The 15,338-nt window shown below is 46.1% G+C and overlaps 2 protein-coding genes across 3 annotated transcripts in view; one reads left to right on the top strand and one right to left on the bottom strand.

Annotated features, from left to right (window-relative positions):
- GALNT12 (polypeptide N-acetylgalactosaminyltransferase 12) overlaps window positions 1-8,883 on the bottom strand; it is a 53,883-nt gene extending 45,000 nt beyond the window's left edge. Inside the window, exon 1 of the mRNA XM_049711140.1 lies at window positions 8,804-8,883. Coding sequence (XP_049567097.1) covers window positions 8,804-8,868 — 65 coding nt within the window. The 5' untranslated portion in view covers window positions 8,869-8,883. The remainder of the gene's footprint in view (window positions 1-8,803) is intronic.
- An 848-nt stretch (window positions 8,884-9,731) lies between these two features.
- ANKS6 (ankyrin repeat and sterile alpha motif domain containing 6) overlaps window positions 9,732-15,338 on the top strand; it is a 55,425-nt gene continuing 49,818 nt past the window's right edge. Inside the window, exon 1 of one of the 2 annotated variants that reach the window (XM_033431183.2) lies at window positions 9,732-10,251. In XM_033431183.2, coding sequence (XP_033287074.1) covers window positions 9,899-10,251 — 353 coding nt within the window. In that variant the 5' untranslated portion in view covers window positions 9,732-9,898. The remainder of the gene's footprint in view (window positions 10,252-15,338) is intronic. The other variant, XM_033431182.2, reaches the window with a different exon arrangement.

The following is a 15,338-nucleotide window of genomic DNA, read 5'->3' as shown; positions in this document are numbered from 1 at the left end:
TGGTGTGGGAAGATCCCACATGCTGCAGAGCAGCTAAGCCTGTGAACCACGACTACTGGGCCTGCGCTCTAGAGCCCGCAAGCCACAACTACTGAAGCCCGCGCGCCTAGAGCCCATGCGCCACAACAAGAGAATCCACCTCAATGAGAAGCCCGCGCACTGCAACGAAGAGTAGCCCCCGCTCGCCACAACTAGAGAAAGCCCGTGTGCAGCAACGAAGACCCAATGCAGCCAAAAATAAATAAATAAATAAACTTAAATAAATAAATAAAGGAATGACTTTCAGGTCCTTGAGAAAGATACTCCTGAATTGTAGGAGATACATACACATCTCAAAGGGACAGAGAAAGGATTCACAATTGTAAGCCCTTTTCAGTAAATGTTCTTAAAAAGGGTGGTCAGGGGCCTCTGGTTAGGTGTTGGACAGAGCAAACAGCAAATTGTTTGGGTAGTCTTCAGCTTTCTCAGGCAGGCACTTAAGGGGTGCTAGTGTCACAGTCTTGGAAACTATGTTAGTGTTTAAGTCTTTTAAGGTGAGGGGAGGCGGGTGGATGAAATCATTTGTGTTGAGAGTCTGTAGTTTTTACAGGCCAAGTTTGAGCCCTAGTCAAGATGAAAGCTCAGAGGAACCTGTCTAGAATTTGATCAAGGAGAGAATCTTTGTCACAAGACAGAGACTTCTGACATCATGGTGCTGAGAGTGTAATGGAATGGACAGATAATAAAAAGATAACTTATTAGAGTTGTGATAAATATTTTGAAGAAGCATTGCAGGGTGCTAAAAGGACTTATACTAGTAGAACCTGGTTTAGTTTAGGGGTTTAGGAAGGTTTCTCTGAAGAAGTTATGTTTACACGGATACCTGGATGTTAAAGTGAGATCAGTGATTTGAAATCATACTTTAGGTTAATCTGGAACTCCCTTTGCTGCTGCCCAGCTCAGGGAAATGAATAGTTTTGTATCTCCTGTAGAAAGATAATGTGTAAACTGGTAAGCTAGTCCAAAGCTTTTTATCAAATATTCTCTATTTTCAAAGGGACCACAGCCCAAAAGTTAAGAAGCATAAGTCTGGTCTGATTCTCTCATTTTACAGATGGGGAGCCTAAGACACAGAGTGGGGAGGCGGTCTTGAACAAGTTGGTGGCTCAGGCAGAGTAGGATCTAACTTGCCATCTGCTTCAATTCACAGCGTCTGGTTACTGGCCTCCCTGGAGGATATGGCCCTTCCATGAGCAGCTTCCCCAGGGCTCCAGGAGGGAGATGGGGTTTGAGGTGAACCATGCAAAGCAGCTCCTACCCAGAACTGCTGCTGCTATCAGACTATAGACTAGTGGGAGGTGACTCCATGCACAAAAGAGAGTCCACTGGTTGGCGCTGGAAGGCAGGTGTGATAGGAAAGTCTTGGAGCTGTGTCTTTTGGCCTCTGTCCAAACACCCAACACATTTAAGATCTGTCAGATTAGAAAACAGACAAGGATTACAACTTGGATCGGCTTACCAAATTGGAATGCTTCCCAACAGAGGCTTAGTTGCAGAGAAAAGAGCGATGGAATTAGGCCTTACAAGACCTGGGTTCAAGTGCCAGGTAATGGATACAAGCTGTCACTTACTGAGCACCTATATGTGCTGTAAACTGCTAGCAGCTCACTTTACCCACTGACAATCTTGCAAGGTTTCTTCTCTGAGGAAACTTGGGCTCAGAGAAGTGAGGTGGTTTATCCAAGGTCACACAACATACAAGGGGCAGAACAAGGATCTGAGGCCAGGCCTCCTGACCCCTAGTTCAGGATTTCCTACCACACACCTCAATGGCAGGCTGCTGTGAGACCAAAGACCAAAGACAGCTTAGCCTCGTGGGTAAGAACACAGCCTTGCAGCCCGCTTGCCTGAGCTCAAATCCCAGCCCCATTACAGATTGCTGTGCAGCCTTAGGCAAGTCACTTAACCTCTTTCAACGCAATGTGCTCATGTATAAAATAGTGGTGATAATAACAGTACCAGAGTAGGGTTTTGGGAAGGATTGAGCGATGTAGTCCACACAGACAGCCTCCCTGGACACAAAGCAGGGTGGAAAGAGCTTCTGCAAGGGCAAATGGAAGATGACTAGTGCTTTGCTACTCAAAGTGTGGTTCTTAGACCAGCAGCATTGGTACCACCTGGGAGCTACAACAGTTTGTTAACAGAGGTAAAGTAACAGGAGTTACTCTGCTTACCCAGAGTAAGTACTATGTAAATGTTATTAATGATGATAAGTTGGCATCCATAGAGGGCAAATCCAGCTGGGACCTTAATTCTTTTCATACCTCTTCCCAAATTGACTAACTTGTCCTCTCCTTGGGTTTCTTGTTAGTTTGAGGAGATAACTTGTTCTTTGACCACACCATCTCATCTGCTGCTCAACCAACAAATAGATTTCTGTAGAAGGCACTTTTGATTTGTCATATTAGCTCCCTTCACAGGGGATCATTACATCCCTTTTAGAGCTTAATAAGTTATACGGTAGTGGTACTTCAAACATTAGTGGGGAAAAGATGGCTGATTCAATTAATGATTGGGGCAACTAGATAAACATTTGGGAAAATAAAGTTAAATGCCAACTTCACACCTTACACCAAAATAAGTTCCAAATGATCTAGAAATGTCAAAGTAAAAAAAGAAAAATAAGAAAATCCAATGATGAAAGTACTGGATGAAAAAACCCAGAGACCATTATGGAAAAGATTTACAAATTTGACTACATAAAAAATTTTTAATTCTGTAAAGCCCCAAATAATGTAAACTCAAAAGACAGAAGACAAATCAGAAAGACATATTTGCAGATGACATTTACCCAGTATGTGAATCAACAGAGAAATAAAAAGAACAAACAGAAATAAAAATGACCAAAGGATTTGAAGACAGCTCCCACAAAAAAGAGATCTAAAATGGTCTATAAATGTATCGAAATATGCTCAACTTCTCTACTTAAAAAGCATGCAAACTAAACTTACTCCAAAATATTTTTTTCACCTATCACATTGGCAAAGATTAAAAAGGTTATTAATTCCAGTGTTGTCAAGGATGTGAATAAACAGGCACTCTTATCCAGTCAGTAGGAATGCAAACTGGTACAACCTTTTGGAAAGCAATTAGGCAACATTTATTTGAAATGTTAATGTTCGTATCCTTTTGATTCTGCAATTTCACATCTAGGAATTTATCTAACAGAAATAGATTCATAAGTGCTCAAGAGACAAGCTTACAGGAAGCTTATCGCAGTATTGCAGGGGTCCCCAACCCCCCCCACCCCCCCCACCCCCCCCACCGCCGTGGACCGATACCGGTCCTCAGCCTGTTAGGAACCAGGCCTCACAGCAGGAGGTGAGTGGCAGGCAGCGAGCAAAGCAAAGCAAAGCAAAGCAAACGAAGCTTCATCTGCCCATTGCCCCCCATCACTCGCATTACTGGCTGAACCATCCTCCTCGTACCCCCCCCCACCCCAGTCTGTGGAAAAACTGTCTTCCACAAAACCGGTCCCTGGTGTCAGAAAGGTCGGGGTCCGCGGCAGTATTGTATATAAAAGCAAAAAGTTGGAAACAACCCAGATATCCATTAATAGTAGATTATAAAATGAAGTACTGCACATCCATACACTAATATGCCAGAGTGTCATTAACAAGAATGACATTAATTCTAAGTGTTTAACATATAAACGCGTTTAAGATGCATTGTTAAGTCAAGAAAATCAAGTTGTAGAGCTGTATGGATAGTATGATCCTATTTGAGTAAAATACATTAATATATAAAAAGGAAAAACTCTAAAGAAATATTCACCAAACCATTAACCATATTATATTTATTTCTGATTAGTGAGATTCTTTGGCCCTTTCATTTTCATTCCATTTTTTTTCAACGAATATTTATTGATTACCTACCACTTGGCAGGCAATGTACTAGATTCAAGGGATATGATGGTAAACACCCAGAGCCATTGATCTCAAGAAGCTTACATTCTGTATTTCTACAACATTGGAACTCTTTACAACACATATTATCATCTTATTAGGAAGATATTTTAAGGTAAATAAATACTCTTTAGAGATTATTTTACTTCCAAACCCTCCTTACCTCCTTTCTAATCCATTGCACCAGTCTCTGATCCCCTGTCCCTCCTTTCCAAACTGTTTCCTCTCTTTTCCTACAACTACCCAACTCACACCCAGTTTTCCTGCCCAACTTGTGGTCAAGCTCTCCCATGAAGCTGTCAGTGACACCCTCAAACTCTGAAACCTTCCTCTGAATTGATAACAAAAGCTCACAGACCACCCTGTTCCACAATCACGTGGGATTCCCTGGGGGCCAGGGGCTGTGTCCCTATCATCCAACACACATAATGTCTGGCACACAGGAGGCACTCAGTTAATGCTGGTTGAACAGGGATTGCGTCGGTGATGGAGGTACACCACTCAGACGGCCCTTCAAGAGAACCTGCTGCAGGGAGAACAGTTGACTAAGAGACTCTAGCTGCTATGCCTTCGGGTCCTCCGTGATATTCTTGCTGAGGCTACAGTTCCTCTGGTTTCTCCCAGTCAGTGACAGAGCATGGGAGGGACACCAGAATCCAGCCATTTCTGTTTGATGCAGGAAGACTTAGCAGACTCCCTTTGCCTGGGGACTCCCCATCAGCCTGGTCGAGTCATTCCCAGAACTGCAGGACAGTCTGAAGCTCTTCCTACCCAAGCCTCCTCCCTTTCCACTCTCTTTTCCCAGTTGTCAGACCTGCATCTGGGTCTGAAGGCTCTCCTTCCCTTTTCTTCTTCCTTCCACCTTTATCCTACACAAGCATTTCTCCCAGGAAAAAAAAACATTATGGCATTTGATTCTTAGAGGACCCAAACCAACATAGGGATCAGTGAAAAGATACTGGAAGAGAATTCATAAATAATAAGACTGTAGATACACTTGCAGAAGAGATTTATGTATAAAGATGTGCTGGATCCATTCTTCCAAACCTTTGTGCACACAAATCACCTGGGAATGGTGTTGAAATGGATTCTGGTTCAATAGGTCTGGGGTGGACCCAAGATGCTGTATTTCTAAGAAGCTCCCAGGATGTACTGATGCTGCTGGTCCAGGGACCAGAGTTTGAGCAGCAAGGTGCTGGAATCTTTATTTGCCCCGCTCAGTCTCTCCTCCCTGGGAGGCTGACTGTGAGGGCCACATCAGTAGGCTCTGAACCTCAGGCTAACAGTTATGTTTGGCCAATGAGGAGCATTGACAAGAGATCAGAGGGCAGGAGGAGGATGAGGTCAGAGGTTTTTATTCCTCTGGGGATTGCTTCCTACTGGGTTGCCATAGGATGGCTGCATCCCTCTACCAAAGGCCCAACTCCTATCAGGTAGATCTCTCCAGTTTTCTCTCTTGCAGAATTCCAGTAACTGCTCTCTCCCTTTCCCCCTTCAGGCCTGGGGTGGTGATGGCTCCCTACTGTTGCCAGCCTCTGAGTACTGCAACATCCCTTGTAACTTTTAGTAAATACTGCCCACGTGTCTGTAATTAGTTCTTTAGTAAATGGTCCTCATTTCCTCAGCCAAATGTGCCAGCTGTCTCCTGCTGGGAACCTGACTGCTACAAGTGCTGTTCAATGCAGAATTTTTTTTATAAGAGCAGAAAACTGGAAACAACCTAATTGTGCATCATTAAAAAATGATTAAATAAATTACGGTACATCTGCTTAATGGTGTTACATGCAACAATTAAAGAGGATGCAGTAGGGACGTCCCTGGTAGTCCAGCGGTTAAGAATCCGCATCGCAATGCAGGGGACTCGGTTCGATCCCTCGTTGGGGAACTAAGATCCCACATGCCGCAGGGCAACTAAGCCCACGTGCCACAACTACTGAGCACTCGGGCCACAACGAGAGCCCGTGTGCTACAACTAGAGAGAAGCCCGCGCCTGGCAACAAGGAGCCTGCACACCACAACTAAGACCCGACACAGCCAAAAAGAAAATAAATATATATATATTTTAAAAAAAGGATGCAGTAGATCTATGTTCATGGAAAGACGCCCAAGCCATTTATTTAATAAAAAAAGGGCGGGGGAATATTCAGAATAGCATGCATAGTAGGAATCCACTTCTTTAAAAAGTAAAATAGTAAAATATGCATTTGTTAAGGCTTGGATTGCATCCCCTGCTCAAAACAAACCTAACCAAAAAGAATGGGGGTGGGGGGGTTCTGATCCCATCTTTTTCTATCACTTGTCTCTGCTCTTCTGTGTGGTGGCTTCACTCTCAGGCAGGTTGTCTTCAAGTGGGGGCAGAGCGAGCCCCAGCCTGGCTTATGACGTCCTGACAGCTGACAACCTTTAACAAAAAATCCTGCACTGAAGGAATTGGAATGAGCTTGGACATACGCTAATCACTGAACCACGTGGACTGAGAGTGGGGGAAGGAGGCTCCCGAAGAGAAAGAGGGTGTCTCTTCCCCAAGTAGGAGAGGCAGGACAGGTGTAAGCAATACAGATCCACTCTAGAGGGAATATTTGTAGTAGACATTTGTTATCCTTTTTGGCTGCCCAGCATGGGAACCCCCTTCCTATGCTGGAGAGTCTCCTACCTTCTGGGGCACACACAATGGAGCCTACCTCCCATTATACATGCTGAAAAAGCTAGAAATGCACTTTCCCAACTCCCTTTCTGCCAGGCAAAACACATGACCTGGCCAGGCCATTCAGATGCTCCCATCTCTGCCTTGGACTCTGAAGCTGGTGACACCAAAATGGGCCTGTGCAGACTCCATCCTGGTATAGGGTGCAGCCTGGCATGATTTGGGACATTGTTCTTGGTTGTGGGGCCTCCGGGGCTGGTTCTCTGGCCCCGTGGGATCTGTGAGCTATGAACAAAACCTCGTATTAAATCCCCTTTCTTCTTAAATTATCCAGAGGGTTAATTTCTGCTGCTTGCAATCAAGAACGTTGATTAATGCCTATAAGTAGGTGTGCATGTTTAAATATGCATGAAATATTTTTGGAAAGATAAAATAAATGTGAATATTGGTTACCTATGGGAAGTAGGACTGGGAAAGTGGGAAAGTAGAGGAGGAGGGAAAAAGGCTTTTGCTTTATGCCCGTTTGTATTGTTGGAATTTTTTTTTTACCATGTATATTACTTTTACAGTGAAACAACTAGTTAGTAAAATATAAGAAAAGACACCTGAATAAATACAATAAGACAAGAAAGCAATTGCTCAGGATTTTCAAGGAACCAAGTCTTCATTAGACATTCAAAAGAAAGTCATCCTCAACTCTGTTGTCATGAACAGAGCCAAATGTGGAAATGAGTGACAGTGTTTGTTTAATTAATTAATTAGTTATTTATTTTGGTTGTGCAACTAGCGGGATCTTAGTTCTCTGACCAGGGGTTGAACCTGTGCCCCCTGCAGTGGAAGCTCATGGAGTCCTAACCACTAGACCACCAGGGAATTCCCCACACCTTGTTTTATTGTGCTTTCCTTTATCGTGCTTCCCAGATGTGGCATCTTATAGACTGAAGGTTTGCGGCAACCCTGCATGGAGCATGTCTACCAGCACCATTTTTCCAACAGCATTTACCCACTTTGTGTCACTGTCACATTTTGGTAATTCTTGCAATATTTCAAACTTTTCATTATTATTATATCTGTTATGGTGATCCATGATCAGAAATTTTTGATGTTACTATTGCAAAAAGATTACAACTCGCTGAGGGCTTAGATGATGCACTCTCTCCAAATGTTAGCATAACTTGACTGCTCAATTCCTTCAGGTCTCTTTGCAAATGTCACATTCTCAGTGATATCTTTTCTACCCAACCTATTATAAAATAACATCCCATCCTCTAACCCATTTACTTGGATTCTGTTATGTTCTATTTATTGTTTTAATAACATTCATCACCATCTGACAAGGTATTTACCTTGTTTGTTTTCTTAAAGACTATTGCACACTTACTAGACTACAGTATAGTGTAAACATAAATTTTACATGCACTGGGAAACCAAAAAGTTGCATGACTCACTTTATTGCAGTGGTCTGGAACCGAACCCGCAATATCTCTGAGATATGCCTGTACCACCTCCCACATGGCCGAAATGATTAGCTCTATTACTGAATCTCACACACTCAAACACTTGCCATGACTCTCCATTACTCACAGAATAAATCTCTAGCACTGAAGCATTTTGCAGCCTGAACCCTGTGTACTTTCGAGACTTTTCCTCATTTTACCCTTCGCCTAGAAGACCTTATCTTCCAGCCCTGCCGGTCCATATCCTAAGGGCATTACCATCTTTGATCTGCCAAAGCCATGACCCTTATTCCTTCCTCATGCCCTCATCAAGTTTTGTTCTGTATTATAATTCTATATACTAGACTTAGTCATTTAACAGTCAAGTTAAATGACCTAGCACCTACCATATGTCTAGCTTTTTGCTAGGCTTTGGGACCATAGCTCACAGTCTGTGGAAATCAATTACCCCAGATCAGAATGTTAAAAGTCTGTTATCGCGATGAGAACGTAGTGTAAAGCAATTGGCTGGCAGGGCTGCTCTCCTTAGAATCTTTCTCTTTCCCTCCGCCTGGATTGCACTCTCTCCAAATGTTAGCATAACTTGACTGCTCAATTCCTTCAGGTCTCTTTGCAAATGTCACATTCTCAGTGATATCTTTTCTACCCAACCTATTATAAAATAACATCCCATCCTCTAACCCATTTACTTGGATTCTTTTATGTTCTATTTATTGTTTTAATAACACTCATCACCATCTGACGTACAAGTTACTTACTTGTTTGTGTATTTACAGCCTCTTTCCACTGTCAGGTCCAGGACAGCAGGGATTTTATTTTGCATCTTCTCCGGGGCCTAAAACAGTGCCTAGCACACAGTAGGCACTCAATAAATACTTGTTGAGAGTAGAAAGAGAATTGGACTATATGTCAGAAGACCTGGGTCCTAGTCACAGCTCTCCCACACGACAGTCGTGTGGGCTTTAGCAAGACACATCCTCTTTAAGCCTCAGGTGCCTCCTCTGTAAATTGGGGGTGATCATCTCGGCCCTTCCCCGCGGCTGACAGCACTGCTGTTAAGGATCAAACAGTGCGTCTCAAACTTTAACGTGCCTCAGAATCACCTGGAGGACTTGCTAAGATACCGGTGGCTGGGCTCCATACTCGGTTTCCTATTCAGTAGGTCTGGGTGGGATGAGAAAATGTGCATTTGTAAAATGGCCCAGCCGGTGCTGCTTCAAGAACCACTGACGAAGAGAGATGATGGTACAGGAGGTGATTGTAGGCCTAACGCCCGTCCCAGACAAGTATGGCACTGATGGCCCGGCAGGACATTCTGCGAGAACAGAGTGGACGCATCTGTTCCTTAATTCAGTCAACGACCATTTCGGAGGCGCCAGGTTAGTGCCGGGTGCCGGAGGGGTCAGCGGCGCGTGCCACAGGCCAGGCCCGTGAGCCCGTGGACTCAGACCCTGGCCCAGTGGTTGGGAGCTCCCAACGTGAGGAGGGCTGGGACGGCCGCTCGGACCTCCGCACGCGGCGGGAATTATTCGGAGCAGCGGGGAGGGCCGCAAGCAGGCGCCCAGAACGCAAAGGTAACCTCGGGAGCTCGGCGGCGGACGCAGCTCGAAACTTCCCGGAACCCGCTGTCCAGCCCCCGCCCCCGCCCCCGCCCCCGCCCCCGACGCCGGCGATTGAGGCGTGCCCTCGCCCTGGGCGCGCGTCCGGCACACAGTAGGCGCGCGGCCCGGCCCTCCTCACGCGGCCGGCACACAGTAGGCGCGCGCGCGGGCGGAAGGGGGCGCCGGCGCGCGGTATCCGGGGGCGGAGCCGGCTGGTTCAGCGGCGCAGACGGACGCGGGCCGCTGGCCGCGATGGGGGAGGGCGGATTGCCCCCGGCCTTCCAGCTGCTGCTGCGCGCCTGCGATCAGGGCGACACGGAGACGGCGCGGCGGCTGCTGGAACCGGGGACTGCGGAACCCGCGGAGCGCGGCGCGGAGCCCGAGGCGGGCGCGGAGCCGGCGGGGCCCGAGGCGTCCGGGCCCGGGGCGGGGTCGGCGTCCGGAGCGCCGGTGCCCGTAGATTGCTCTGACGAGGCGGGCAACACGGCGCTGCAGTTCGCCGCGGCCGGGGGCCATGAGCAGCTGGTGCGGTTCCTGCTGCGACGCGGCGCCTCGGTCAACAGCCGCAACCACTACGGCTGGAGCGCGCTCATGCAGGCGGCCAGGTGAGGGGTCCGGGGCGCCGGGGGATCCGGGGTGGTGTCCAGCGGCCCCCGGGGCGCGGGCGGGCTCAGGCGGCCGGACCTGCCCGGTGGCCCCCCGCAGATGCCCCGGGAGGTAAAGAGTGAAGGACTGGTTCGAGAGAATTGGAATGGTAAACTTTGAGTAGCTTGGGATACGACGAGAAGTGGACGCTCTTTTTAATAAAGTAAAATCCGAATCTTAGAAACATTGGCCTTTCAAAACACAATCTGGAGACAGCAAATAGAATCTTAGAGACTTAGAACCTTAGTGATGTCCATTTATTACTTCTGGCAACAAGGGTTTTCTAAGAACCTACCTACCAACCCTAGCTTGGCGTTCGGGATGCTGCGGTAACCCAGATAAAGTTCCCACTGGAGCAGCTCACATGCCATTGGGTAGGCCAGGTAAAGGAACAGCTTTCACGGGGAAAATTGGGGGAGCTTTTGGAGAGCAGACTCAGTTTCAGGAAGCGGGGGAAGGTTTCTGGTAAGGATGATGTATGTATTCAAGTCGAGACCTAAGGATACCTAAGAATTGACCTGGACGGAAGAAGTGGAAGGTGGGAATGGGGTGATAGGAGGCCCGTGCGAAGGTTTGGAAACCAAAGTGAAATAGTCATTGGTAGGACTGCTAGAACGATGTTGTGGCTGGGAGAGCCTGGGAGTAGTGGGAGATGCACCGTGGCAAGGCTGCGAAAGGTGAGCTATCCTAAGGACATTGGGAAGTAATGGAAGTTTCTAGGCAGAGCAACTGACACAATGAGATTTATATTTTCAAAGATCACTTTCACTGCACCGTGAGGATGGATTGGAGGGGTGAGCTAGAATCGGAAAGGCTGGTTAGGAGGGGATTGCAGCAATCCAGGAAAAGGTGTTGGTGTCCTGGACCAGAGCAGAGATGGCGGTGTGAGAGCAAATCAATGAGTTTGAGATGTCCTCAGGAAGTAGGATGAACCGGACTTGAAACTGGTATAAAGAAACTCTGATATACAGTGAAGTCTCTCACTCCTGTCAGCCAACTACTTAGGTCCCACCCAGTTTCTTGGAGAAATTCCCCAAGGAGGGAACAGAAGTCATTTGTACTTTTGATGGATATTGCCAAATTGCTCTCCATACAGGTTCATTAGTTTCCTATGGCTGCTGTAACAACTTACTACAAAGCCAGCAGCAATCACATCACTCCAAGCCCTGCTTCGTCATCACATCTTCTGCCTCCTTTGCCTCCCTCTTCCACATTTAAAGGACCCTTGTGATTCCACTGAGCCCACCTGGATAATCTCCCCTATCTCAAGGTCAGCTGATTAGCAACCTTAATTCTATCTGCAACCTTAATTTCCCCTTTGCCACGAAACCTAACATATTTACAGGTTCTGGGGATTAGGATGTGGACATCTTTAGGGAGCCCATTATTCTGTTGACCACAGTAGTATTAACCAGTTTACCCTCCTGGCAGCAGTGTATGTGAGTGCCTTTTTTTTCCTGCAGCCTCTCCAACAGAGTATATTATCAAACTTTTGAATTTTTGTGTCTGATGAGTGAAAAATATCTCAGCGTGGCCGTGACTTGCATTTGTTAAACTGAGTGAAATGAAACATCTTTCCATATGTATGAGCCATTTGTTTTTCTAAAAGGCGTTGAAATCACAACATTCTTACCCATAATCTTCTCATTGTGACCCGATTATATTTCATTTCTGAGTTCATTTCCAAGTGTTACATGGTTGTTCTAGTTTAATTTGTATTTCTGGAAAATTTTTACTCTGCATTATTTTCGTCGTTAAATATATCGTTTTCAACTGCTGTGTGATATTCCATCCATGGGCACTACTTAACCATTTGTGGTTTGCTTAACCATTCCTTAGCCCTTGGGTATTTATTTCAGTCTGTAAACACACCTAGGTAACGCATCCCAGTTGTAACACTTGGGCTGTCCATTCACATGGGTAATGCAGTGTTTTATGCACCTATCAGTGTGTTGGGACTCCTTGTCTTAAGACACTTGATTTGTTGCCCGGAGCAGTCTGGGGTGCCCATAAAACCTTTTGGGCTATGGGCCTTACTTCTGAGGTTCCCTGTCTCTCTTAGTGGCCCCATCCACTCTTCCAGGCTTTAAAACTCCAGGTAGGTCCTCAACCAAGTACCCGTCTAGGCCTTAGCATCTCTCCTTCCCCTCTGCGTTAGTCCAGGCCACACATTTATAAGTGGCCTCCCACTGCTGTCTCTTCTTCCAGGTGTGCCTTCTGTAATCCATCCTCTGCAGAGCTTCCAGATCTTTCTGAAATGAATGTTTGGTTGTGCCTCTCCTGTGATAGCTCCCCTAGTCAGAGCCCTTAGCATGGCATTTGAGGCTCTCACATTCGGACCTCTTCCCAAATCCTCTCTTCTTCTTTCCCCCTGGCTTCCTAAATTCAGGCCAAGATGATACCATCCAGGCCTTCTCTTGTGTCTCCCTGCATGTTCTTTGTTTTTGTTTTTTTAAGTTAACGTTTATTGAGCATTTACTGTGTGCCAAGAATTTCGTCTCCACTTTATGAATGAGAATTTGACATTACAAAATCTGCTCATGAGCATTCAGCTCGTCAGCAGATTTGGGGAGTCCAGCCGCAGAGTCCTCACCATAACCATGTACTGGAAACCTCTTCTTCCCCTTCTCCCCTCAGTGAGTGAAGCCCCCACTTCCTCCCAGCTTAGCTTCTTCTGGGAAGCCTGCCATGATATCCCGCCTGTTCTCTGGTCTCTCAGCCCTGGGCAGGCCTCTGCAGTGGTGCCCACCACTCCCACGTTATAGCTGGTCACCTTTGTCAGTGACACCCAAACCTGGCCGTACATCAGAATCATTGGGACGCTTTTCCAAATCAGATCCCTGAGTTCCCTTTCTGGGATTGTGATTCAGAAGACCCAGGGGAGGGACAGGGACTCTGTGTGACACGAGGCTCCCCGGCGACGATTCTCCCACATGGTAGGTTTGGGAGCCACTGACGCGCACCTAATCTCTGAACTCCCACCTGGAACCGAGGAGCCCTTAGTGAGCCCCGGGGGCCTTGCTGAGTGAGATTTATGTCTGCAGCACCTGGTTTGCTGCAGGGTGTCTCAAAGACCCTGATCACCAGTTTTTTGCTGCTAACCAAGTTCTGCAGGATGGTCAAAGTCATCTGATTAATTTCATCTAATGAAATTTAACCTTGATGGGACAGGAGACTCAGAAGAATTAAGCTGAACTCTGCTAACTAATAATTTAACATTTTTAGAGGATTTTCCTTCTTCTCTACAAGTTGGTATTGTAAAATGAGCTGGAATTTGTGGTCCAAGTGTCCTGACTTTATCACTTGCAAATCGAAAGGCTCTGGACTAATTACGTTCCTCTTTTTTCCTCCATTTATCTTACAGGTGCTATTTTGGAAGCGTTAGCTATGACATACTCTCTAATTTACTATGGTAGAATGGGATAGTCCTATGAGATGATGAGAATTGACTCAACCTTTAGCTGAGCCTAGACAGGGCCTGGGTACTTTAAAATTTATTGTACTTCAGTTTGTGATACTGACCATCTGGACTGTCTGTGCTGGTTTGTGCTCAAGCATTCGCTTGCCTAACCTGCCTCAAGAGCTCAGTGTTGAGGAATAATATGTAGGGAGACTTCCTAAAGGATACACAGTTTGTCTGACCCTTGAGTCAGGACGGCCAAGCACATGGTTGTGTGCCGACACGTTCCAGTCCTGTGCTCTTTCTCCTTGAAAGTAGATAGGCCTCAGAGATGGTGCTCCTGGCAGCCACCACTTTCAATGAAGTGAGCATCTATTTATCTTCCCAGCTCTCTGTGTTCCAAAGCTCGTCATTGGATCAGGACCATCAGAGGCCCTGTGCCTGGACTGCACTTTGGTCTCTTGTGAGTGTTTTAGCATCAGAGATGGTTTCATTCATGTTTTTTTTCCTATTCTTAAAATGATAACCTTTGTTGAGCACTTAGTTTGTGTCAAGCACTGTGCTAAGTACTTCAAATGAATTAACTCATTCAGGCCACACAGAATCTGAGGAAGTAGGTACTGTTGCCTTCCCCATTTTACAGATAAAGAATTGAGGCTCAGAGAAGTTAGGTTACTTGCCCAAGGCCACACAGCTAGTAAGAGACAGAGTCAGATTCACACCTAGGCAGGTGCTCCAGAGCCTATGCTCCCAGCCTCTGCTCTCAGCCATGAATCCTGTAACTCACCATTTTCCTCTTGGTGTTGGCCACAAGGAAGCCACTTGCCAAATTTGCTAAACACTAAAGGGACAGCTTATATGGTGTTTACTCTGGCTCTAATTTCACCCTTGGCTTCCTTACTTTCCTTCTTCTGCCCTTCACTTTTCCTCCTGCCAGCGTGGCAGAGCTGGCCTCTCAGCCCAGTGCTTTGAGAGTGGGAGTGTGTGCCAGGTCTTTCAATACAGGTGTTAATTGCTGAAATTAATTGGTAATCATAGCAGCTGCTCAGAAAGCCCTGAGCTTCCCTATCTTCAGTAATTACCTATTAGAAGCTTAGCATCCACAAAATTATCTCAGCCTTCATTGAATCCTTTTATATTTTCAGCCTAATTGAATGACCTCTTGGGCTACTCACGAGTTCAGAAAGCATTCCAAGTGTCAGCATTTCTGCTCAAATTAAGCGCTTTTCCTCCTTTGTGAGTTTGTTTTACCAGAAAAAGTGGGCTTTGGGATTTTAGGGTCTAGGTTCAAGTTTTGACTCCATGGCTTCCAAATTGAGAGATTCTGGATTATTGCTTTCCATTGTAATCTTCAGTTTCCTCATCTGTGAAATAGGCATTATCAGTTTATCTCAGGGCTTACTAAGATCCAATAGATAAAAACAGGATTTTTATCTGTTATCTGCTGTCAGGGATTATGCTAGATTTTATCTCATGCTTGATAACTAAATAGAGAAATCTTTTTTTAATTTTTAAAATTTTTTTGGCTGCGTTGGGTCTTAGTTGTGGCATGCGGGGTCTTTGTTTGCGGCGTGTGGGCTTCTCTCTAGTTGTGGCGTGCGAGTTTTCTCTCACTAGTTGTGGCGTGCGGGGTCCAGAGCGCATGGG

This window comes from Orcinus orca, chromosome 6 (assembly GCF_937001465.1).
Source record: "Orcinus orca chromosome 6, mOrcOrc1.1, whole genome shotgun sequence".
In the NCBI taxonomy this organism is placed as follows: domain Eukaryota; kingdom Metazoa; phylum Chordata; class Mammalia; order Artiodactyla; family Delphinidae; genus Orcinus; species Orcinus orca.
This window is presented reverse-complemented; position numbering and strand designations above follow the sequence as displayed.